This window comes from Equus przewalskii, chromosome 29, assembly GCF_037783145.1.
Source record: "Equus przewalskii isolate Varuska chromosome 29, EquPr2, whole genome shotgun sequence".
Lineage (NCBI taxonomy): Eukaryota > Metazoa > Chordata > Mammalia > Perissodactyla > Equidae > Equus > Equus przewalskii.
Window position 1 is genome coordinate 1,028,250 of NC_091859.1, and position 27,353 is coordinate 1,055,602.

At 36.7% G+C, this 27,353-nt stretch overlaps 1 protein-coding gene across 2 annotated transcripts in view; it reads left to right on the plus strand.

The window, feature by feature from the left end:
- TBC1D15 (TBC1 domain family member 15) overlaps positions 1–27,353 on the plus strand; it is a 56,876-nt gene that overhangs the window by 1,746 nt on the left and 27,777 nt on the right. For both annotated transcript variants that reach the window (XM_070600413.1, XM_070600412.1), the window contains exons 2-5: positions 15,872–15,970; positions 16,397–16,471; positions 20,466–20,604; positions 25,378–25,588. In XM_070600413.1, coding sequence (XP_070456514.1) covers positions 15,872–15,970; positions 16,397–16,471; positions 20,466–20,604; positions 25,378–25,588 — 524 coding nt within the window. The remainder of the gene's footprint in view (positions 1–15,871; positions 15,971–16,396; positions 16,472–20,465; positions 20,605–25,377; positions 25,589–27,353) is intronic.

Genomic DNA, 27,353 nt, shown 5'->3' on the forward strand with positions numbered 1-27,353 from the left:
TTTTGGATTATTCATGCTCTTTGGTTGTCTTGTGAGTTTTTGTGTTCAGGATGGGTGCTGATTTCTACTTGACTCAGTATGTATTCGAATGTTATCCTGTTTGATTTTTCCATCTTGACTGATCCAATCTAGTTCTTGCCAAGAGTGGATCCTTTCCATTTGAACTACACTTAGCTCTTTCAGGTGTGGGATGATTTTGAAAGAACCGTTGAGGTGATGAAACAGAGTTTTGGAATCTAAGACTTTTTTCACCCTTTCCTTCAAACCACTGCCTTTTGTAATCTGACTTCTTAAAATGAGTCTTTTATTTCGTAGCTCTGCTTCATCACCTCATTTATTCTCACTAATTGCACATTCACAACCATTCCCATCACTCCACATTAACTATTTTTCCATGCCAAAAGGTGCCCCTCTTCCAGATAATGCTATCATGACCAGCAAAACCCACTTATTCTTCCCTCAGTAAGTTCAGATCTAGTTTAATGGCTTTGTCATTCACTTTGTTCCATGAAAAACAAACTTAGAGATGTCCATTTCTGTAACAACATTTAACCATAACCAGGTCTACCAGTTTTACCTTAAAGAGGTTTCTTAAGTTTGCAGCATCCTCTTCAGTGCTTAGTTTATTCAGGCCTTTCGTCAGCCTCTAGTCGTGAGTTCTTGGCTGATTTTTCCGTCTGCAATCTCTTTGCTTGCAGTCCTCCCCTCCACCACTGCTAGAGTTATTTTTCTAATGCACAAATCCGATTGTCTCTTGCTTTAAAAGACAAACAAAAAAATCTTTATTTTGTTACTGTTACCATTAAAATAATACTCAAGGTTGGTTAATATGACATAAAAAGCCATGTTACCTTTCTAGCTTTATCTTAGGCTTCCTTACTTCCTAGTGTTGTTTCTTTGGGAAAGGCGAACAAGGAAGAATGTATATATTTATGAGGATGTATGTGTGTTTCTGTCTGTATTTATTTATTTCCCCGCAAGGGATCAGCTAAGACCTGTCTAGTTTAGAAACCCAGGGCGGTGGATGTTAACCAAGGCTCACAAGGATCATGTATGGTACTTTTAAAAAATACAGATGCTGGGCCACAACCCAGCTGTGTTGAATTAGAATCTCTGTCTCAGTGTTAAGATCTAGGATGTAGAGTCATTTTTCTAGTAAGTCCACTTTGCTTACTTTGAACTTTGAGTGTAGGGAGGGAGGGAGTTAATCTCTGTCATATGGAGAAGCAGTGTAAGATGAGATTTAAGAGCTTGGACTCGAGCTAAACTAGTTTCAAAAGCTAACTTTGCACTTACTAGTGACTTCAGTTAAATTACTTAATCTCTCTGTGTTTCAGTCTCCTCATCTGTAATGTGAGGACGATTATAATACCTACTTTATGGAATCGTTAGGTGGGTTAATAAGTAAATATATTAGAATGAAGCCTGGCACATAATAGAGGCTGTTGTAGGTGTTATTCATTATCATAATTTCCCTACAAGTCATTGGTTGGGTATGGCAGAATTTTAAAAATTTAGAATATAGTTTTTGGTATGGGTGTGTAATTTATTTTTGAGGTTATGTCTAGTTTTAATTCTCGTTGTTATTTTAACAATTGAAAAATATCTTGTTTTAGAAGTCATGTAGTTTTTTGTTTTATTTTTTGCAGGGAAAGATTTGCCCTGAGCTAACATCTGTTGCCAGATGCCATCTTCCTCTTCCCGCCCCCCCCCCAAAGCCCCAGTGCATGGTTGTATATCCTAGTTGTAAATCCTTCTAGTTCTTCTATGTGAGCCACTGCCACAGCGTGGCAACTGGCGGACAGGTGGTGTGGTTCTGTGACCAGGAAACCCGGGCCACCTGGCTGGCTCTAGAAGTCATGGAGTTTTGATGAATGAAAAATCGTCACAATAGGGCACTGGTTAAGGAGATGGAGTGTAATTGCCTGGGTTCAGACCCCAGCTCCACTGCTTTGTAGCTGTCTTACTTTGGGCAGATTTCTTAACTTCCCTGTGCCTCAGTTTTCTCATTTGTAAAATAGGGGATAATGGTTATATTTCCATCGTGGAGTTGTAGAAAGGATTAAATGAGTTAATATTTGCAAAATGTTTAGAATAGTGCCTGGTGTCAAGTAAGTGCTTGATAAATGTTACCTGCTGTTATTACTATTGTTAAGGAAGATCTTTCAGACTGTCTTAAGATTGTTATTATTGGTTTGGAAATAGTTGAATGTTTATTTTTGCTGCCATTTTCCACTAAGAGATTAAGACTGCCATATAAAAGCAATATAGTCATGTAAAATGGGTTGGGGGGAAAATGAGGCAAAAGGAACGTAAATAAAGGTAGGAAAGGTAGAGGGAACAGAAAGTACAATTATTAAATAAACTGTGTCCTTTAGTGGGCTACAGTTTGGCTCTAAGTTTTTTAGCAGCCAAAGTAAAGAGGAGAACTTGATCAGTTATAAGAATTATAGGATCCACAGTAAAGTAAAACCAAAAGCAGAAACCCAAAAACCTAGTTTCTGAAGATTACACCAGAGAATAAAGTCCTATAAGTTCTTTAGATTGTGTATTATAGTGAATGTGATTATATGGCATATTGTGTCCTTTTGGTAAAAAAAAAAAGACTCTGTAATGCCCCTTAGTATGCTGATGGTTTTATGCTAGTAGATGGTTCAGTAGTTCAGTAAATACAGGGTACCAGTTTGATGTATTCAGTTCTCTGATGATTTGACTAAATTCAAGGGTAGGCTTTTGTCGAGTTGAGTGATGTACTCAGTTTTGCACATACGTTGTTTTTCTTAGCTGAGCTTTTGAAAGTGATCTTAATTATAAACCTCAATTAGTTTGGAGTTCAGCTATTCTTTGTTGCTATATATGTGTAGAAACATATGTTTTCACACTCAGTGAAATGGGAGGGGGAAAGAGTGACATCCTCTTGTGAATATTGAGGGGAGAAATAGGGACACTGCTTCTAAAAGCCATTCTGCTTTTTCTTTAACAGGTGAACAGGGTTGAATTAATGGACTAAGTTGAGCTTACCAATCAGAGAGGGTGGGAGAGAGGAGATGCCTGAAATAGGTTTTAGCTTTATAACCAGTGTCCCTGATGATGGTTACAGTTTACTTTCATTCATTTATTCAACATTTATAATGCATCTCATTTGTTCCAGGTACTATATTAAGCATTAGGGATACATTAAATAGCCCCTTACCTTGGAGCATATAGACTTCAGTTCTTCAGAAGGAAAACATTCACTAACAATTACCGCTTTATCTTGCCTAAATAAGAAATGCAGTGTGAGTTTCAAGTCGTTGAAGTGGGTGATGTTTTAGTGAATGTTATTGTTCTGAAGACCTTTAGACTGACTTGTCATCATGAGGTCAGGGCCTGAAATGTTTCACATGCATCTAGCATAGGTTCTGGCACGTAGTCGATATTCAGTGAAGAGGAATGAGCAAGAAGGTAGAGAAAATGAGGGGGGACTAGAGTGAGAGAGATGGGTTCATTAAAGCACTCTTGTTTTGGAGTTAAAAAGTCCTATTTTAGTACACTTCCATTTCACTCTAGGTCTCTGTTTTTATTATGAGTATACTAGAATTTGGTTTTGTTGACAATAACTTGAAACAATTGGGAAATCAGCTGTTATTTTTTCTTAGAGTTTGTTTTGATGGCATTCTCATAAGAATTTATTTTGTAGCTTAAATTTGGCCCCTTCCAGTTCCTTTTAGATATGCTTATAGTCCTGCGAAACCCTCTCCTTAAGAAAGATAAAGGTGGCCGGCTCTGTGGCCCAGTGGTTAAGTTCGCACGCTCTGCTGTGGCAGCCCAGGGTTCGGATCCTGGGCGCGGACATGGCACCGCTCATCAGGCCACGTTGAGGTGGCGTCCCACATCCCACAACTAGAAGGACCTGCAACTAAGATATACAACTATGTGGGGGAGGGGGTTTGGGGAGATAAAGCAGGGAAAAAAAAAAAAGATTGGCAACAGTTGTTAGCCCAGGTTCCAGTCTTTAAAAAAAAAAAAAAAAAGATAAAGAATATTCTTAGTATCTAGTAGGTTTTTCCTGGAGAATTTTTCTTTTCCTGGACTAGATCTTGTAACATGGTAGTAACTTCCTGTTAGAGGATACAATATGAAGTATGTCTTCTTTCTTTAGTTTTCTGGCATTCTTTAGTTTAACAAACCTTTGAGTACTTTCCATGTGCTGAATTCTTTGGATACAGGAGTGATTAAACACAGACTTTATTCTTGACATGGTACAATAGTTTTCAATTTTAACAATTTCACTTTGTAAATTAGTAAAAACATGGCTTTTTTGGAAAAGAATTTAAATGTTAAGTCTGCTTCAATGTGACGTAGCTGCTGGGACTAGGTAAAAAATTATAACCCAGCCTTTTTTTTTTTTTAAGATTTTACTTTTTCCTTTTTCTCCCAAAGCCCCCCAGTACATAGTTGTATATTTCTTGTTGTGGGTTCCTCTAGTTGTGGTATGTGGGACGCTGCCTCAGCGTGGTTTGATGAGCAGTGCCATGTCCGCGCCCAGGATTCGAACCAACGAAACACTGGGCCGCCTGCAGCGGAGCGCGCGAACTTAACCACTCGGCCACGGGGCCAGCCCCTAACCCAGCCTTTTTATTTTCACTTTTTGGTGGAAGGAAATCCTTGTGAAATTTATTTACTGTCTCTTATTGTACAATACTATAGTACATGTATGTAGTTGTTGGCATAATGGTATAAGAGAAGTTGTTCAGTTAGTCCTCGGTACCTCCCCAGACCGCTAAGTTATTCCTGTTCTCCTGTCTGACGTTGTTGGTGCGCTAATCCCCTGAAGAAGCAATAATGGTTCTGCTGGCTGCCCTTCATCGAGAGTTGTCCCATCCTTAACATCTCAGTGTCTTCACACTCAAAATTTCTGTGATTCGTTACCCTTAATACCACCTATGTTCTACATTTCTTTGAGTTCTTCAGTCATCACTGAGCAGCATGTTCCAGGTAAAATGCACTGTTACGTTCTTCCTTCTGTAATCTTTCTCAGTGAATAACCTCATCCACTCAATTTTGTTCTTGACTCCTCTCCCCTTCACCTCCAACATCTAATCAGTCATAAAGTCCTATCATGACTACCAGGTACATACCATTCGACCCTCTATGTATCTTTCTAAACCATCTGCCTGCCTTTCCTTATCCCCACTGCCACTGCCTTAGTTCAAGCCGCTGTGAAGCTCTCCTCCAGATTACCGTAGCTGTTCATTCTTGGCTCTGCAGCTAGTTTGTTGGCTTAGAAAAGGCGAGTATGACCATGGCATTCCCCTGCTAGAACTTTCTGATGGCTTTTAGGTGGCAAAGATTGTCTTTAGAATAAATTCCAAATTCTCAAATTCTTGAGCATGGCTGATAAAACTCTTTATGATCTGATCTGATGTCTACTTTTGTCTCTAAACTCTTTATCTTCTATTGTCTGATCTGGGTTGCAACCATGTGCTGAACTACTGCTCTCTGTAGAACATACACCCTCTGCCAAGAAGGTATTCCTTCTCCCAGTTAAAATTCCATTCTTCAGGTCCCAATTTATATTCCATTCTAGTTAAGACTCATCTTCCCTGAGCCCTGTAAGTCTAGGTTAGATATGGTTTATTAGGGCTTGCTGTGACAGCCTGTTCATACTTCTGTCATATGTTGTAATTATGTTTTCTTATCCTAATCCCCAATTAAATTGTAAGTGCTATGAGGGCAATGACTGACTTTTACTTATTTATACCTGGAAGCTTCCTCTGTACCTGGCACGTTGTAGGCATTCACCATGTAGTTACTCAACGAATAACTGAAAATGACATCTCATTCAGGATCCTATGCATACTTCCATCACACTCTGCTATGACCATTCATTTATTGGTTTAGATGACGTTACTAATGTAGTCAGATGTTTTTTTCGGTGTGTGTTTTTCCACCAACACCTTTTATTCCCAGCATCTAGTTGGTGCTCAGTAAATGTGTCGAGTCTATGAGCGAAGAAACTTCTAAAGCATATTAGGTGGAATGGGGGTGGTTGGAAGAGTTTGGACAGGTTCTTGTGCTCTTTTGAAGAATTTAGTAGAAGTTATTTGCAGAGAGGAGTAAAAGGCTTTTCCAGGTAGAGGGAGCAGAATGCACACACAAGAAAGGCACAAGGCTTTGAGGGAACAGGTGGGTTCACAGTGGTGCAAGGCAGGAAGTTCGTTTGTATTGGGGAGTGTCAGCTGTTGTGTAGCTGTGGAGGACAGGGGTGGATCAGAAGGTTTTGAAGCTCAGGTGTGGCACCCGGATATACATTTTATAAAGATCAGATTGGGCAGTGGTTACTCATTACATAGCTTACACAGATTATTGGAGGGTGACCAAATTGGAGGAAGAGAGATCAAAATGTTCTTTTATCAACACAGGCTAGAAATGAGGAGGGGTCAGTGTCAGAGGTGAAGAGTTGAGGGATTAGGAGACAGGGTGGGGATGGTGAAAGAGTCATTGAGAAGAACCGGGTGGATGGGATGTCTTTGACAGAGTTGGAAATATCAGGAGAGCAGATATAGGAAAAAGCACGCTAAATTTAAGATGACTGTGACTTATTCAAATGGAGATATCAAGTAGGTGCTTAGGTATTTGGATGTGGAGTTCATTAGAAGTTCTGGGTTCACACTGGCGTTTCTTGGGGATACCTTCTCTGACCATAAGTTTAAATTATCTATGTGCTGAATAGTTTTAAAGAAATGAATTTTTGTAACTTTTTGTTGTTAAATTTAGCTTATAAAATTCACGTAGTTGCTAAAGTCCAAGAATGTATGTTATGTATGATAAGGACTGGATTATCATGTTTGAACAGAGATTTAGGGCAAGAATTTTATCCCTAAGCTTAATAGTAAATTTAAAACATTTGGGTTGAATGTTTTCATTTCTCTTTAGGTTTTGCAAATAGAGATTATGCTAATTGTAATACAAATAAAAACCCCATCCTCTTTAAGTGTAGGAACAATATAAAAAATTACTTGCTACTGTATTGTACAACTTCTTTAACTGTTTCAGCTTTTTCTCTCAGGAAGTAGCATGGTTTTGAGTTGGATTGTCCCAAGTACATCTCTTTTTATCTAGATAGTTGAATTTATCTATTGGCATGCCTCTTTTTTGCCTTTTAATTCTAACTTTTGCTGAATTAGAGGTTAGTAAGTTTATTCTAAAACATTTGCTGTGGTCCCCAGAATTCTTTTAATAAGTTATACCTGACTTAGGTTCCTTTGCTGAAGGAAAACTGCAGTTTCTGTTGCCGTCAGCAGGCCGTCATTGAAGGTTTTATAAATATGCTTACCTGCCTGGGCATCTCAGCAAATATTTCACAATAAACGAGAGCCCAGAGGGCGTGATACAATTTTATTCCAAATGGAAAGCTTTTTTCCTTTCTTCGGTACCCTTACACCTTGTTCCTGTGTAAAGATTTTACCTTTTTATAACGTTACCAGGTACATAGTTTATTTTTCTGCTCTCCATGGTATCTGGCATGTAAGTGCCTAATAAAAGTTGAATCACTTATATAGTTAGTTTAGCACCACCAAGTGACAAGTCTTTGAATGCCCTTTATAGTTGCTCCCTGTGGACACTTAATCCCCAATGAAGAACAGATAGGGTGAGATTTTAAATTTTTTTTTGAGGCAAGATAACTTATTTTTCTTTCTCCTTTTTTTACTGAAATATCTCTAGTTATGTATTTACTTTTATGTAGGGTTTTATAGTTTAAAACAATAGATTTTCCATGTAAGTTATTTTTTCTATAGCTTTATTGAGGTATAATTGATAGTAAGTTGCACGTAGTGTGTAATTTGATGGCTTTTGATCTATGTATATGCTATCAACCCATTGACACAATCAAGATAATGACATTTCTACCACTCAGCTTCTTTTTGACTCATTGAAACGTATCACTGCCTTCAGGCTGTCCACAGGAAACCGCTGAGCTGCTTTTTGTCGCTATAGATTAGTTTGCATTTTCTAGAATTTTATATAAGTGGAAGTATATAGTATGTACTCTACTTTTGGCTTTTCTTCATTTAGCATAATTATTTTGAGATTCTTTCTAGTTGTTGGATGTATCATTAGTTTATTCCTTTTTCTTTCTTTCTTTTTTAGTTAGGAAGGTTGGCCCTGAGCTAACCTTTGTTGCCAGTCTTCCTCATTTTGCTTGAAGAAGATTGTCCCTGATCTAACATCTGTGCCAGTCTTCCTCTCTTTTGTTTGTGAGACACTGCCACAGCATGGCTTGATGAGCGGTGTGCAGGTCCATGCCCAGGATCTGAACCTATGAATCCCCGACCACTGAAGCAGAGCATATGAACTTAACCACTACGCCCCTGGGCTGGTCCCTTTTTATGTTTTGGATGTCTTCTCTTAGCAGGTTCTTACTTTTCTGCAGTGTCTTGAACATATGGAATTCAGTGATAATGCTTTAATATCCTTCTTACTAATTCGGTTGTTTGTGTCATTTTGGGTCATATTTAATTTTGTTGATTTTCCTCCTCATTATGGGTTCTATTTTCCTGACTGTTAGCATGCTTGGCAATTTTTTTAAATCAGATGTCACATATTGTGAATTTTATCTTTTTGGGTGCTAGATATTTTCGTATTCTGTAAAATATTCTTTTTTTCTGCTTTATCTCCTACCCCCACCCCCCCGTACATAGTTGTATATCTTAGCTGTAGGTCCTTCTAGTGGTGGGATGTGGGACACTGCCTCAGTGTGGCCTGACGAGCAGTGCCATGTCCGCGCCCGGGATCCGAATCCTGGGCCGCCGCAGCGGAGCACGCGAACTTAACCACTCGGCCACGGAGCCGGCTCCTAAAATATTCTTGAATTTTTATCCTGGAAGGCACTGAAGTTATGTGGAAAGAATTTGATACTTTTGGGTCTTGCTTTTAAACTTTGTTAGATGATATCAGCGCAGCATTTACTGTGAAACTAATTTTGTCCCCCTGCTGAGGTAAGACTATTCTGAGTACCCTGCCCAATGCCCTGTGAAGTCGGTTTCCCACTCTAGAGGGAACAGGTCTGTGTGAGCCTGCAGATTGCTGCTGCTAGTATTTCAGGTGGCTTTTCCCCCTGGCCATAGGTGGTTTACTGATACACATGCAGTGATCAGAACTCTGCCGAGTACTCAAGGACCTCTGCACGTCTCTTGAGTTCTCTCTCTGCATTTCTCTGTTCTCGAGTCCTCTGTCCTGTGAGCTCTGTCTTGACTTCCCCCAGTTTCCAGCTCTGTGTCCTCAATGCACGGAGACCACTGGACACTTTCTGGGTTTTCTCTCCCATTACCACAGCTGGAAACTCTCAAGACAGTGAACTAGGGCAATTGTGTGACTCACTTCATTCGTTTTCTTTCATTTAGCAGTCGCTGTCCTTCATTACCCGTTGAAAACCATTCTTTCATGGATTTGGCCTTTTTTTCTGGTGGGAGGATAAATCCAGTTTCTGTCACTCTGTCTTGGCTGGAAGTGTAAGTCATTATAGGGTATTTTTTTCCTCTCTGTTTTTGGTTTAATACCCACAAATAGGTCTTTTTTTTTTTTCCTCAAGCCCAGGATGAATGTTTGTGTTTCAAATTTGTTTCCTTTGTCGTTATAAACTCTGAGATGGTCTTTTTCTTCCAGAGTTTTTGTTAATAACTGTTTCTTTCTTGTTGGTCTATATTAATTCTCTTCTGTCATGTACCTTCTGAGAGGTGACATTGTCAACAAGATATTCAAGAATGTTATCAGATGCTAAGTGTTTCCAGAATGCCAGTAGATATTTGGATAGCTCAAGGTTGTCATCACATCTGTAGGGTGGCTTTATGCCAGTTTGTAATATATTTTAGAGTATCTTTTTCCTCATTTCACTAGTAGTTTATATATACTCTCCACAACAATAGCATTCCCTCCCTTTTTTTTGCGGGTACACTTAGTGGTAGGTGGTGTTCCTCCCTCAAATCTGCTTGATCTGTCCCTCTTCCCTTTCTTTTTCTCAAGGTGTGTTCTTCCATTGTTGAATTCATGTCATGATTTCCACCTGACAATATCCCTCTAGTACTCTTGAGATTTGGTTTAAATTCAATTTAAAACTTTACATTTTGTGTTTATCACCAGTAATTTTTAGCATTTTGGTTGTAAAAGAAAACTTATATGCAGAAAATCACACTCGTATAACTTAATGAGTCATAAGGCAGACATCTTTCTAACCACCACTCGGTTCGAGAGACCGACCTTTGTAGCCACTCCAGAAGGCCTTCCATGCACCCTTCGTCCCTAAGTAACCACCCTGCTAACTTCTGTAGTACTTAGTTTCTTGCATTGTTTTTATTATTACTGGTATTTTTTGAACATTGCTGTTGTGTCATGTTTTCTTTTTAAAGTCCTCGTTTGTCCTCTACTTAGTACTGGGTACTAAGTACTGGGTACTTCCTCCAGTTTTGTTTTTCTCAATCAGTTGCACCTTTGTCTTTTATGATATTTGATATCTTATTTTTCTTTGGGTAGTTTGTTCATTCTCTTCACATTTCAATTTGGGTTCTTCTTATCAAACACATTACCTCTGGATTTTGAAAGATTGGACTGTACAGGAATAATGGTCCAAAAAAACAAAACAAAACATCCCAAACCACCCAAATCCTGATTTTGACAACAGCTATGTATCCTGTTTTATACTCACCTTTCATACTTAGTTTTCATACTCAGCTTTCTCTGCCAAATGAACTGAAAGATGAAATGAAAACACCATTTATATCGCCATTAGACATGTATTTCAGATATATTTTTACCATATAATTTGTTCCCTTATAAAATATCACAAATTAGTGAGTTGTTAGACGTGGAGAATCTGACATAGACTTTTAGTACTGTCTCAAATACATATGCTAGGGAAGTGATTAGGCTGTTTTATTTTTACGTTCGATGCCTCTGTATCCCTAAGGTAGTAATCGTGGGAAGTCTTTACTGCCTACACGTTGTCTTGCTATTTGGGATGCTTGCTGCTGATAACTTAGAGTGTGGGTTCTCTGTAGAAGGAGTCTCAGACATGTTGTGCATCTCGAGTAGTGCAGACTTTTGTCTCAGTCTTTTTCTTCTCTTAGCTTTCCACTTGCCAGCTTCCTGACATCAGTTTTCATTGCTTTTCACCTCCTTGGAATATAATTTTTTCTTGTCCTGTTTCCTGACCTGTATATTCTTTTCCTGTTGTGCCTGTGAACTCTTCATCTTCCCTCCCGTCTTAGGTAGTAGAAAGAAGCAGAGGCATCGCTGATGCCTTTTCTTTCTTCCTGTAGCATAGAGAGCCTATTCATGTTCATGGCACTGGTCACTGGTTACTCCCTCAGGTTGAAATACTAGCACATAGGATCCTGGAACCATTTTGTCAGTGTCCATGGGTGCTGAGCATGGGTGCTGAGCCTTAAGTTGATTGCCTTTTTCATTATGTACTTTTTGGACAGACAAAACTTGTCAGAGCAGACCTCTGAGTCTCCACCCCAGAGAGAACCTTGATCAAGTCACGTAACTTCCTTGCCTTTTTTCTCAATTACAAAGTGGGAATGATAACATATATCTAATTGAGTTGTGAAGATCAAATGTGATAATGTAGAAATGCTTTGTAAAGTAATACATAGTAGAGATATTATGTGGCCAATAATAACATTTGAACCTTTCTTTTTATTTTACATTAGAGATCATGAGTAAAACCAGAGTAAAGAAATTGGAAGCCTGTTTTATAAAGTATTATCTCCCATGAAAGTTCTAATATCATAGTTGTTCCCTGTAGCAAAGTAATTTTTCATATCAAACAAACTTGGAGGTAGTGTCGCAAATGTTAATGATTACCATTGATAAACATAGGAAGCAGAATATCCTACGGCAGAATGATATTCCTCAGGAATCAATTCACTGTAGAGTCCAATGAAGAAGTGTCTTCATGCTATTGTATAAGATCCAATTTTTAATCGGTCTTCTGTTTTTGTATGTTGAACTATTTTGAGTAGTTAATACCTGTAGAATTGTATTTCATTATACATAGGTACTCAGAAACTGGGGTGATGGACAGACGTATGCTGTAAGCAAAAAAAAATTCCCTTAAAAAAATACAGTGAAGAGCTATAACATTAAAATGACTGATTCAAATCAAAATGATAGAAAAGAGACTAAGCTTCTTGTGTGGAATGTTTAGGAGTTCAGATGGGAGAGAAATTAAGGATTTTTGTTTAAAGTCCAAATTGTTAATTAGCTGCTACATTGATTTATAAATTAAAGACATTTAAATTGGTTTTAGTCCTGAAGCAGCATTATTTTCTACATCTAAGCAATTTCAGAAACTGCTTTCCTCTAGGGAAGCCATGTGGAATTTTTCTGGTAGTTTCTTGAGGGAATAGTAGTTGAGATTTAATGGATGAAGGTGTCAGGAAATCTGAAATCCACTTGTTCATTTGATATGCCTGTGGTCTTGAACAAAGTCACTGAACAACTCTTTGTTGTACTTTTTGGAAGATTAGCCCTGAGCTAACTGCTGCCAATCCTCCTCTTTTCACTGAGGAAGACTGGCCCTGAGCTAACATCCATGCCCGTCTTCTTCTACTTTATATGTGGGGCGCCTGCCCCAGCATGGTGTGCCCAGCGGTGCCATGTCTGCACCCGGGATCTGAACCGGTGAACCCCGGGCCCTTGAAGCCGAATGTGTGCACTTAACCGCTGCGCCCCCACGCCGGCCCCTCTTTGTATTAGTTTATTCTGTAAAATGGAGATGGAGATAATAAGATCTATTCTGACTCATTCAGTTTGGTTGTGAGGATTAAATGAGATCAGAGTGCTTTGAAAACCAAGTGCTATTCAGTTAAAACTGTTACCGTTATTTTACATTTGAAGTAAATTATATACTGATGCAACTAGTGTTGTTTTTAAGGTTTAGTAGCACATAATGGTGAATTTATTAGTTTTATTCTATGTGCCATTTCTGGCAGAATTATTAATTTGTATTAACATCACACCCTTCAAGTCAGAAAGCTGAACATGGCTGCTTTCTAAAGACGTTACAAGTCTGGGTTCGGAATTTTGAGTTTTTGGTCAGGTAATTTGTTCCTCAAAAAGTGCTGAAGAGTTAACACAGAAAGAACTCAGCATGAGTGCATCTTTGACTTTTTTGTAAGGTGGCTGGTACTTTAATAATTTTTAGTAAATTACTGAATTATTTAGGAAATTACATAGCTAAACTACTTAGGAAAGTCAGCTTTTTCTTAAATGAAAAAGAGAGTAGGCAGCACTTGACCAACATATGTATAGGAAAGAAAGAGTCGCCTGAAATGCTTTGGTAGGGAAAGTGCTGCATTTGATTCTTTGGGGTTCACTTCGTTAAAGTGTCAAAATCTCTTTAGTGTTAATAGTGTCACAGAGCCTTGGATTACGTTGTTAATGATGCCAAGCTTTTCTTGGCAAGTAAGTGTCCCTTTTTCTGCTCTGAGAACTAGGAAGTTCTTGATTATTCTACTAGCTGAGTCTTGCTGAAAATATGCTAAAGTGTGGTTTCTGGATATGTCTATGATCTGTTTGCACAAAAGCTTGAGATTTTAAAGGATTTCTTTTTTATAACCTTTTCATACTTCCATTTTGTGGCCTCAGATATAATTATGTAGTTCAACTTCCTCTTTTACAAATTGATAAACTAAAGTCCTGAGAAGTTATAGTTTATACTTCTGGAACTCCTTTTTTTCACTTTACTCATTAAAATTATTTTTGTAATTACTAAAGCAATGTATAGCTGTAGTTTAACTTTGAAATATTGAAATAAGTTAGCGGCTTTAACATAAAAATTACAATTCCTCTTTCAACCTTTCCCTATTCCATTCTCTCTTCCAGAAGTAACCTCTGTTAACAGCTTAAAATGTGTCCTTCCAGAACTTGTTCTATGTGTTTTATACAGGTATAGAAAAACTTTTGAAAAGTTATGTAGTCATACTTTATATAATTGGCAGTTTTTTCCATGTCTGTCTATCTGTCCCTCTAATTTCCCTCATCCTTTCTTAACTCCTGAATAATATTCCCCAAGAATGAATATCCCAGTATTTATTAGATCATTTCTTTCTTTGTAGACATTTAGATTCATACCTTTCCTTTCCTCCCTCCCTCACCCCCTTTGATATTATAAATAATACTATTGTGAATATTCTTATGCATATCTTTGTGTACCTGTGTGAATGAATCTGCATGCTTGAAAAGTTTTCATCTCTATACAAACCGTATAAAATTGTCTCCCACCACTCCCCAACTGTTACTAATCTCCATCTTTGCCTTTGGCGTAATGCTTGTCTGTTGCTTAACAACTATTTTGTTGAAGGCTACCTTGGGGTTTTGAGATCAGAACTTCTCTGGTGATCTTGAGTACTAGAAAGACTTTCCTGTAAGAGATGAGAAATGATGTAAGTCCATACCACAAGTGGTTAATATAACACGGGAGAGGCAGTGAAAGTAATGTGGGAGCGTTGTAGTGTAGTGGCTAAGAACACAGTTTTCTGGTGTCACACTGCCTGGGTTTCAGTCTCCACACCACTCCTAGCCACCCTTCGCTGTTTGTGTCATCACCCTCAGACAAGTTATTTAACCTCCCTTTCAGTTTCCTCATTCACACAAATAGCCTCCTCATCATAATGATGTAGTGGGATATAGTTATAGAACCTGTGGTCCAGGGTTATGACATGTGGAGGTCCTGATGCAAAAGTGTTCCATAAATGTTAGCTGAAAACAAGAGGATGCATGTCCATTTACATTCATCACTAGGGGGTGATCATGATAGGCTTTGGTGGTGTTTGTCCTGCGTTGTTGGTCCCCATGCTCTTCTGAATAGTGATGTGATTGTATTAATAAAAGGTCTACATAAATAGAAAGTACGCTCGATTCCAAATTTGCATATGTCAAAATTACTGAGGTCTAGAAGTGACTATTTTTATCTCCCTTTTAGTTATTTGCATAATGAAAAGAATTTTTTTAATGGTTTGAAATGGCTCTCTTAATTTATAACATTATGCTTAAGAAAATAAGGCTTAACTTTAAATGTTTTAGTTTACTCAGGAGTTAACCTACGTCTCTCCAATATTCCCATAGGACAGTGTTCAGGAATCATGTCTTAATCATATTAATATATCTATAGTCTTTTACATGCTTTGACATATAGGAGCACTCATATTTGTAAATATTTGTGTGCTTGAGCTAGTTTAAACTAGTCATTTCTAAAAGTCCTCATCATTACTCTTTAAAATTCCCGTATTTTTTCCTGAATTTTTATGCCATGTTCTACAAAAACACACCAAAATGATCTTACAGTAAAAAATGTGCTGTTATGGGAGTAGTTCATCCACATTGTAGCACCTATCAGAGCTTTGTTTCTTTTTTGTTTTTTGCTGAATAACAAATTGCCTTTATGGATATATACCACATTTTTGTTTATTCATTAAACAATAAAGCATTAGTTCCTCATTGTATTTCATCTCTTCTTATTCTTGAATGTTTTCAGTTTGAACCCAGTATTTGCTTAGCATTTGTTAAAAATTTATTTTAAGTGACATTTGCATATTGAGACACATGGCAGTTAGCCCTGATATCTTTGTTTTTGGAGAAGGTCAAGATTGTGATTATTGCTGAACCAATGAACTTTCATGCATAGCTAAGTAAACTTCCTTTCCAGTTTATCTTTGTTTGAAGTGCTCTTAAGTCTGAGTAGTACTTTTTAAATAATACCTTTATATATGAAATAATTAGAAGCTTGGTTCAGACTTTATAGGAAAACATCTCTTAATTTTTTTAACAAATGTTGAAATAGTACTGAATAAAAGTGGTTTGATTAATCTTATTTTTACTGTTCCAGATTATATATGAACAGGAAGGTGTTTATATTCACTCATCTTGTGGAAAGACCAATGACCAAGACAGCTTGATTTCAGGAATATTGCGTGTTTTAGAAAAGGTATGTTTCTGGTAAATGATTTTATTTAATAATTGTTTATGGTAGTGGTTCATCTTTGGGGTATTATCAGCAAGTTTGAATTTTGTGTGTAAAATAAAATTAGGTGGTTGAGCAGTAGTTGTAAATTTAACATGGAAATGATAGAAATAAAATACTTTAGATAAACCAGTAAAATGGCATGGAATATTTACAAACTTAAGTAAAAGTTGCAGTAATAGAACTTTTTTATAATGAAAAGTAAGCAGAATTTAAAAATCTACGTAACATTGGTTGTCAAATAGTGGTTTATATATGATATTGCATATGTAAACTGCCAATATTTAAGAGGTTAAAAATTTCACTTTGGATTCAGGGATTTAAAAATACGTAACTAAGAATGTAAGATATTGCTGAATAGTAAATATAGTTTATAATTTCTTTCTCTAGGATGCTGAAGTAATAGTGGACTGGAGACCATTGGATGATGCATTAGATTCTTCTAGTATTCTCTATGCTGGAAAGGTATTTAAGAAAATAAAGTATGACTAAAGAAATGCCATTTTTTAAATAACAGCTTTATTGAGATATATTTCATATACGATAAAACTCACCCTTTTAAAGTGTATGATTCAGTGGTTTTAGTATATTTACAGAGTGTGCAACCATCACCAGTATCTAATTTGAGAACATTTTCAACACTCCTAAAAAAGAGACTGTACCTTTTAGTAGTCTCCTCCATTCCCACTTAACCCCAGCCCCTTGCAACTGCTAATCTACTTTCTATCTCTGAGGATTTGCCTGTTGTAGACGTTGCATCTAAATGGAATCATAGGTTCCATTTGTGACTGGCTGCTTTCACTTAGCCTATCGTTTTCAAGGTTCATCCATGTTATAACACCTATCACTACTTTTTTCTTTTTTGTTTGCTGAATAATATTACGTTTATGGATGTATACCACGTTTTTATTTATTCATTAATCAGTTGATGGACATTTGGATTGCTTTAACTTTTAGGCTGATATAAATAATGCTGCTATGAACATTCTTATACAAGTTTCTGTGTGGACATATGTTTTTCTCTTGAAAACCTAGGAGTGGAATCGTTGGGTTATATGATAACTCTGTTTAACATTTATATCATGTGTTGACTTTGCACTACGGAAGGTAGAGATTTCCCTTTATCTTATCTCTAATTCACCTTGAAACTCTGGCTCAGTTGTCTACATTTCTTCTCAATGTATTTAAACACATAGATGATCTTCTGATTTCTTAGAGACGTCTTTCCCAGAGCCTTCCTACAAGCTCATTCTTAGTAATTGGTTGCTCTCTTGGTTTGCTGTGCATTAATTATCCTAGGGGTTCTTTTTGCCTCTTTCCCATATTTGAATTCCTGTTTCCTGTATCCTATGTTGTCTTCTGTTTTGGTTTACTTCCTTGTTTTGAGACAGCTCCAGGGCTTCCTGAGAAAAAGGGTAAATGGGAGCAAAAACATTTCTATTTTTAGACTTTCTGTCCTTATTCTGAATTGATGGCTTGGCTGGTATAGAATTACAGTTTGAAAATAAATTTCGCCACGTATTTTTTAAAAATTATCCCAGGTTTGGTTTCCATTACTGATGTTTAGTCTATTGCATTCTAATTCCTGATCTTTTCTATGTTGTTTTCCTCTTTGGAAGCTTTTAGGACTTCCTCTTTGATTCTGGTGCTCTAGATGTCCTGGTAATGTGCCTTTATGGTCTTTTTTATCTGTTTTGCTGGGTATTTAATGGGCTTATAATATGGAAATTTGTGTTCCTTAGGAAACGTTCTTGAATTATTTTAGTGATGATTTCTTCTTCGTTTCCATTTTCTATTTTCTTTCTGGAACTCTTTAGACCTCTGGACTGGTCCTGTAATTTCTTAATACTTTCTTTCCTGTTTTCTAATTCTTTGACTTGGGTGTGTGTACTATTTTACAGGAAATTTCTTCAGTTTTATCTTCCAGTTCTTTTATTACCTTTTTCATGTTTACTGTATTTTTAATTTCTAAGACATCTTGTTGGAGTGCCCCCTTCCATCCTTTTTAAAAATAGCGTCTTGGTCTTCATAGATGTAATATCCTTCCTTATTCTGAGGCATTTAATGAAAGTTTTTAGATGTTTTTATCTCTGTATAACCCACTTCCTCTAATTGACTTTTTTTGTTTTGTTCAGACTTTGTCTTTTGTATAGACGCTTTCCTTTGGTGTTCGGTGGTCTTTGTAGTGTGGTGCTCATATTTAACAGCAGACACAAAAAGTGATTATACTCTGTCTAGGTATGGGTAGGCTTGGTAATAGTAGGCACTCAAGGTGACCTGGGTAGGTTGTTTCCTTGGGGAAACATGATACCTGATGTTGAAATGTAGGTGTTTTCTCTTGGGCTACTCATTTGCCAGAGAAGAATCTGCACATTCTTGCCTGGAAAAGGTAAGCCTGGATTCCAGTATTCTGGGAACTGAGTGGAGGAAGAGAGCTGAGAATCTTGCCAACTCATTCCATAGATGGACTTTCAAATAATTCTCCGGTTTTCAGCATATTATCCCTTTGCTCGGTGTGCTTGGTTTCCCTGAATTCAGAGATAATCTTGTTTCTCTAATGAGTAAACCTCCAGCCTTTTGGACTTTTGGTAGTAGTCTTCTTTCCAGCTTGACCTTTATCCTGATTTCCAGAAGTACCACATCTACCAACTCCAAGCCTTTATGTGGAGTGGTGTTCTTGTAGATGTTTCTTAGCTTTCCCCCCATTGATGGTAGAATTGGTAGTGATGATGTTAAGGGTTGTATTTTTTAAATTGGGGAAACAAGGAGGCCTCTCTGAGAAATGATATTTGAGGAAGGACCCAGAAGAGAAATCAACTCTACTTTCTAATTTCATTCATTCCAGTTCCCCTCTATTTTTCAGTCAGTTTCTGTTTCTTATTTCTTAATTTTTCTTGTGCCTTTATAATATCTTCCTAGTCCTACAAGTTTTCCTTTTACCCTTTTTTAAGAGAATTACACTAGCAATACATGAATACATTCTTGTTGTAAAACTTCAAATACTAGAAAGTTGAAGTCCTGCTTTACTAGAATCCTGTTCCTTATCTGTCCCTGTTTAGTGTCTATCTTCCCAGATTTATCTGTACACATTTCACATCTGTCTAGACCCAGTTTTCTCTGTGTTCTAGTTGCATATACTGCCATGTAGTTGTTACACTACACACATTGTTTTGCGGCTTTATTTGCTATTCGCTATTGGACATATATACATGTTAACATATATCAGTCTTTAAACTAGTGCTTAGTATTTCATTGGCTTCTCCTAATTTATTTACTCATTCGTTCATTGATGGATATTAGATTTCCAGTTTTTCACTTTTACAAACAGTGCTGCAGTGAAAATTCCTGTATATGCCTTTTTGTATACAGCTGTGAGTATTTCTCTAGGGTAGGTGATGACAAGAGAGTTACTGTGGTCAAACACAGGTATGTTTTAGGTTTTAATAAATATGGCTGTATTGCCCTTTTGGAGTCAGTACTAATTAGCACTGTCATCAACAGTGTCATCAATAGCATTGCCTCACACTCTCATTTTTTGATTTTTAATTGAATGGGGCAAAAAAATTGAAATTCAGTTTAACTTGCTTTTCTTTGACTGTTCCTGATTCTTCGATTTTTTTTGAAGTTGGACATCTTCCTAGATGTTTGTCTCTTTGTATTTCTTCTTTGACTTGTTTGTTCATACCATATGCTTATTTTTCTGTTTCGATATTGGATCTCTAAATAAATTGGTAGGAGTTGTTTTTGTATTCTGGTTATTTTTCTGTCATCTGCCATATAGTTTGGAAATGTTTCCACCCTGTCTTGCTTATCTTTAACTTATGTGTGATGTATTTTGTTGCACAGAAGTTAAACTTTTTGATTTAGTAAAATTATTAATTCATTTTCGACTTTTGGGTTTATTCTCTTTTAAAATAGAAAATCTTATAGAACTGTACATGTAGATCTGTTATCTGTAGCTTTTAGCTAATTGTGATTAAGAGAAATATGCAACCAGTGGTGACTTAAATAAGTAGCCACCATTGGTGTCTTCCTCAGATAACCAGAAGTCTGGGGGTTTGGAGCTATTTGGAGTGGTTCTCTTGCTTTTTCTGTTGTGGTTATAAGGTGACTGCCATATTTTTAGGCAACACAGCTGCATTCAAAGCAGGAAAGGGGGAAAAGGGATGTGGCTTTTATTAGGAAAGCAAAAGCATTTGCAGAAGCCTTGCAGTTGACTTCTGCTTGTATTTCATGGGCAGTCAATCCTAACTGTTAGAGAATCTGGGCAAGCTTTTCCTCTCTTTTTGGTAAAGATGAGCAAGGGAGAAAAGGATAGGAAAAAGTGTGTGGTTTTCCCATCAGTGATGTCTCCCACAACCTAGACACTTAATTTATATAGACACTGAGAAGATATTATTAATTGAAATTAAATTCTAGTTTTAGTTCCTAAATATTTTATATATTATGATTATTTTAGGATTCCAGTTCAGTTGTAGAATGGACCCAGGCCCCAAAAGAAAGAGCTCATCGAGGATCGGAACATCTGAACAGTTATGAAGCAGAGTGGGACATGGTTAATACAGTTTCATTTAAAAAGAAACCACATACCAATGGAGGTATGAGTTAAATCTTTGAAATCTGAAACTTATTTACTACACTATAATATAAACAAAAGTGCAAAGAAAATTCTTTAACGTTCCTTTGTCAGAAGAAGAATGATTTGATGCTTTAGTATGTGTAATTCTCATATTTTACTTATATTCTCTCTTCATCTCTCTTTGTTGTTTTTTGCTTGTGACTTTATGAAAAAAGGCTTTAAAAAGACTTCTGTTTTGTAGTTATTAATGGTAGAAAATGGAAGTTTTCTATTGCTTTGACTGTCTCTCATGCACATTTTTGTTAAACTAGTAGAATAAAAAATAAATCGTGTTATTTCATCCTAAAGCACCAGGGGGAGATAGAGTATACCACTAAACCATACTGCTCTAATTTCAGTTTTTACCTGGATCCTCAGCTCATTGCAGTCTCTCTTTTATATATGTTTAGTGACTATTCTCCTTTATATATTTTATATATATATTTAAATCTGTGTTTCTTATGTGGTGATTATCTACATGTAGATAATAAAAAAGAGCCAAGCTAACGGCCTGACAGGACATGTATACTACCCCAAATATGATTTAACTACCCAGTCTATGATGTGGCCAGCCTAGTTGTGATCTCTTAAAAATATTAAACACTTGTATAAGTTAAAATGATTTTTTCCCAATTGATTCTTTTGTGTTTTACAATTAAAAGGATATTTTATCTTGTAATGATTTTGGTCTGAATGTAGGGTTTATCCACGTTTACCAGACTCAAAAAGGCTGGTCAGAATTTACTGGAATATGTATTGCTATGTTTATTTAGCATTGTTACTGAGTAAAATTGATTTTTGTGTATGGCCTGGGGAATCATTCTCATATACAGTAGTCATGCTTTGTACCTTATCATTCTTGGAAACATTCGTAACTGTTAAGAAGTAAATAGTAATTCACAAGCTTTTGATAATAATCAGCTCGTGCATGTGTGTGTGTTTGTCTCTTTCTCTCTCTTTTTTTTTGGCATTCCCTTTGTACTGAAAGGGAAGTTTCTTACCAGAACAATGCAAAGTGTAAAAGATAGAACCATAGGATTTAGTATATTTGGTGTGTGAGCAATTTTTAAGTTCTCTAGATCTGAAGGATTTGTTTATGTGAATTGCTGTTTTTTGTTTCTTGTTGCCCAATATTGTTAAATCTTTGAAAATGAAGAAGAAAGACTATAGGAATGAGCAAAAGTGAATCAATGAGTGATTTTTTAGAATTTCATAAAAGAAAGAAGCATTACATATGTAAGAGAAAAGCATTATCTGACAATAAAGATCTTTTTAGATTAGTGGTTTTCACCTTTAGCTGCACATTGAAATCACCTGGGGATACTAGGCTTTTTTAAACAATACCAATGCCTGCGTTTCATCCAGCAAAGTAAATCGGACTCTGGAGGCGGACCTGGGCATTTGGAGTTTTCAAAAGTCCTGTTGGTGATTTTAATGAGCAGAGTTGAGAACCTCTGTGTAGCTTAGCAAAAAATGACAGATGTAAATACTGCCTACGTGGCTTGGCTGTGCATTGTGACTTGTAACGTAAAGAGCCTTTATTAGCAATTATTAAAAGTTAAGGAGACATTTTCTTTTTTTTTCCATTCAGTATTTTAAAAATGTTATAATTGTGCACAGCAGTAAGAATACATTGAACAGTATAGCCCAGTAGGCGTACACATGCACATGTCTAACAGAACAAGGAGTTATGAAGTGCAGTGCGCTCTGTTCCATTCCATCCCATCTCATCCCGGACTGTCTATCTCAGCTGTTTATTTTTCATTGAAACTCCTTCCTAAAGGAGACATTTTCTAAGCTCAATGTTTCAGAATTCAAAATTATGCCATTACGAAACATCTTTTGTACTGTTAGCGCTTTTTTCAAATAAAACTTTTATTTATTTAGTTTGTTTATTGTAACGTTGATATTTTTTACTTTTTACTTTTGTTTGTGATTCACAAAGGAAGCTTGGGATAGACCTTTAAAAAAATTGACTATCAAAGACTAACTTAAGTTTGTGTTTCTAAAGAGTTTCTATTGCTAAGTCTTTGTTTTTATATACCAGAGCAAATGTTTTGGAAACATGTCTTCCCAGAACAACAGACTGCCATCATATTCTGGAGACCTATTCAAAGAAAGCGTCAAGTCCTTGATGTTAATAAGACAGGAAGACTTATTGAACTGTTTTGTTTTGCGCTTCTGCTGTTGGGTTCAGTTTTCCCATGTCAGTGTGTTGGAGATATTTTTTACATGTATTTGGTAACCTAGTAAGTTCATCAGAACTAATTGCCTGTCTTTAAGGAAAAAGAAGGAAATTTTGAATTGATTCTTGGATTCTATTTTCCTTTGTAACCATTTCTACTTCTGATTAGCTGTTGGGGGTAGACTACATTGCAGATTACTTTTATGTTGACTTGGTACTAGGTTATTCATTTATTCCATACTTCTTTGAGTACCTGTTGTGTGCTGGTCACTCCTCTAGGCACTGGGGATATAGCTTTGAACAAAACAAAGTTCCTTTTCTCATGAAGCTTTATAGTCTTGTAAAGGGACTTCTAGAATTATCTTGTAATATTTCTCTCATTGTTTATCAGAGCTTTAAGTGAGGAAATGTGTGAGGTATTTTCTATTGTATTTAGTGTGTAATGTGTGTCTCTTCCATTAACAAGGGAAAAAGCCTATGAAAATTTTTACTTTTGAATTTGTACAAACTCCTGATAATTCATGTAGCCTGCATGTGTTATTTAATGTTCTCCGTATGATTTTCTCACATTAGTTTGGATTAAATGCTTTTTGTTTAAGAATTTAATAAAAAATTGTCTATATCTAGTTTTTTATCGCTGTTTTGCTGTGAAAATGTTTTTGGTCTTTGCAGATAATCTAGGAGTATGTATCCTTTCTAGATAGTCCAAGTACATTTATACATAAATAATTCATGAAGACATTGGAATTCTAGAATTGTTCTCACGTTGATATTAGCTTGTAGTGGTGTTATGAGCTCTATAATATAAATGCCATGAAACATAATCTATAGTAGTCAAGTTACCACATGGCCCTTAATCTAGTACCAGCCTTAGATATGAGTTCACCATCTGAACTGGTGTAGAAGCTAGGCAGGTCACTGTATAGATACGTTACTTTAGGCTTTCTGGACTTCTTTGAAATGATACTTGTTAAAGTGTCCGTGAAATAATGATGGTGTCCGTACTCCTTGCGAGTAGAGGTGTCTGTAAGTTGTAGATTTCTGTGTCACTTTAGGAGATCTTGTTGGAAGTAATGGGGCTAGAGTATTCCTGACTATGTAGGAATGTGATATACATGCAGGTCAACACCAACTGATCTACCCTTTGATCAAGTTTTATAAGCAGATATCTTCGATGTAGTTTATCTTTGCAGAATTGATAGTAAGGGATGGAATTAATGAAGATCTTGAATAACAGGATAGTATGACACTTTTGAGGAAATAAGCTTAGAGAAAGGGTTTTTAAAATTTCAGAGACGTGATGTACTTATGTCTGTGTTAAAATAAAATGGCATTTTAACATTAGAAATTAATTATAATTATTAGTGAGAAGAAAGAACATTTTTCCTTTGTTCTTTAAATTTTCGCTTAAATAGACAATCTTTAAGTTGCTTCTTATCAATTATGATGTTGTTCACAAACCTAGGGTTTTAAGCTTCTGTAAACAGCCCACAAACTCAGAAAATGCTTTATTTTACATAACTATGATTTGTTTTGAACAGAGATCTTAATTTAGAAGGTTGGTTTAGCAGGAAGAGTGAATGTATTCATTCTCTTTGAAGCATTCCCAATTTAGTTATCTTTTCATTCTCAGTTTCTCCCTATTCTTTGGGTTTTTGCAAATACAATGTCCGTATATTCATTCCAATGTTGTTATTTTTTTTTTTTAAAGATTTTATTTTTTCCTTTTTCTCCCCAAAGCCCCCCGGTACATAGTTGTATATTCTTCGTTGTGGGTCCTTCTAGTTGTGGCATGTGGGACGCCGCCTCAGCATGGTTTGATGAGTGCCATGTCCGCGCCCAGGATTTGAACCAACGAAACACTGGGCCGCCTGCAGCGGAGCACGCGAACTTAACCACTCGGCCACGGGGCCAGCCCCCCAATGTTATTTTTTATACCAGTATACTTACCTTCACTCAGTGTAGTCTAGTAAAATTAATTGCAAAAGGAAGTGAGGAAATAAAGGGTTTCTTTTTGTTTTTTTTAAACTCTTTTAAATAGCATCGTGCCATTTGTATTTGGAAAAGATTAACATTTATTATTTGCTCTATACCTAGTACTATACTAGTTAGTTGAAAAGTGTTCTCTCTTTTAGTTGAAAAGTGTTCTCTCTTTTAATTCTTAGAATAACATTGAGAGGTAAGTATAATTATCTCTGTTTTACAGATGAAGAAACTGAGGCTCAGGGAAATTCAATGGTTTGCCCCAGACCATTCAGTTAGTAAGATGATGGTGTTGCAATTTGAATCTAGCCTGCCTGCTTCCAAAGCTGTTGTGATTTGCGGGCAAAGCTTGTATTTTAAATAAGGAAAACATTTTTCAGTTTGTATGCAGTGGATAATATTTTAAAAACGATTCTTTTAAGAAAACACGTGTTGCCATTTCTAATATAGGTGGAAGCCATAGTAATATGAATGCTATAGTCATTCCTTAGGTTCAACAAATTTGTTAGGCAGTCATGAAGACCATTGTCAGTGCTTTTTAAAAAGGTGAACAAAAATATTTTGCCCTACTTTCTTGTTTTTAAGATGCTCCAAGTCATAGAAATGGGAAAAGCAAATGGTCATTCCTCTTCAGTTTGACAGACCTGAAATCAGTCAAGCAAAACAAAGAGGGTATGGGCTGGTCATATTTGGTGTTTTGTCTAAAGGATGACGTCGTTCTCCCTGCTCTGCACTTTCATCAAGGAGATAGCAAACTACTGATTGACTCTCTTGAAAAATATGTGGTGTTGTGTGAGTAAGTATCAAATTAGTTTCTACTTCTTGAAATTGGATTGTTGTATTGGTCCCAAGGCACACTGTTTTCACTTGTCATAGGGTATCAGTGATTATATGCATATCGGGGCACAAGCAGCTATTTTTTTCTGGTACATATTTTTTCCCCGGTACATAGTTGTGTGCTTTGGATGAATAACTGAATAAAATTTTCATTTTAGTAATTTTGATCTGCAACTTATCACCTTATTACTGTTTTAAAGAATGGTCCAATCTTTTTTATCCACATTTAAATGAATGATGATGCATCAGTAACTTATAGATTATATATTTACTGAATTTACCTTTTATTATGTAGTTTCTGTTAAATACAGAGTTTTCTTTGTAATGTTGCAAATTTACGTCAGGCAAGTCTAAACCCTTCATAAAATTATTTTAATTGTGGAAGAGAGAGCTTTCTCGTTTTCCAGAAATCTTATGTCTGATGTCTATTTACCTGTATGATGGGAAACACATACTCTTTCTTTCACTCTCAACAGATAGATTTTGGGTATATATTATGTTCTGAGCGCTATGCTTGATGTTTAGTAGTGAACAAAACAGGCATGTTCCTATGTATCTGAGAGTTTATGGTCTTGCGAAGGATGTTGACCAGTAAATGGCAATAAAACTCAAGAACTAAGATGAAGAAAGTACAAGCTGCTTTGGGAGCTCCCAGGAAGAGAAGAAGATTATCTCCTTCAGACTGGGGTGGGGAGCTGTCAGGGAAGACTTTCTGGAGAAAGTAAAATCTAAGTTGAGACCTGACAAATAAGTGAACATTAGCATGAAAGGGAAGGATAAATTTAGAGGGAGAGATGTTTTAGATAGAGGGAAGAATACAGAACATGGTATAATCACATCACAGAGTAGTTCACTATCACAGGTCTGCATAGTGGAGGAAGAGAGGGTGCCAGATTTAAAGATGAGATCGAAGAGCTGAGTAAAGGCCAGAGTGTGAAGGATCTTGTAAATCGTGTTAGCAGGTTGTTTGAGTCATCTAGAAAAGATTGGCGTGGTGTGAACTAGGAGAGTGACAGGAAAAGTGGAAGTATTGGGGGAAATATTTAGGGTTACAGTTTGTGACTGATTGGCTGTGTGGAGGTGAGAAGAAGGGAGAAGTTGAGATTTTTAGCTTGGGGAACTATCGGGATGATTGTTAACTTCATTAATAACGTCCTCACTTTATGATAGGGTAACATCACACCTAAATTTAATTATATAAAGCTACGAGTGATCCAGAAGTTGAAGGATTTTGACTGACTTGTTTTCTGCCGTGAAATTCTCCCACCTACCATGTTGACCACCTCTGGCTGGCACTAGGCATGCTGATCAGTACCAGGAACCATAAGAAAGTCAGGCTGGTTGGTGGTACGTGGGTCTTGGATCTTGAAGTGAGAAGCTGTGAATAGGCTACCACTCAGGGGGTTAAATAGATTTCAGGAGGCGCAGCGTCATGATTGGGGTAGAAGGTTTGGCTGTTGAATAGCAGATACGAAAGACATGGAGGTTTTAGCACCATAGCAAGCTCAAGTATCAAGCAGTGTTGCGATGTAGCTGTCACAGAAGAGCTCCTGTGGTCTGAGATTGTTGATTAAATCACAGACTCTAGGATGAAGTGGTCTTCCCTCTCTGTTCTTTACTGGTAAGATAGTACTTTGGAGAACTAGGCCAGTTTTGGGGTTTTTTTCTGGAGGTCACTGCAGGACGCCGGCTGCTGAGACCGTGCAGAGCTTTTTTTTTAAAAG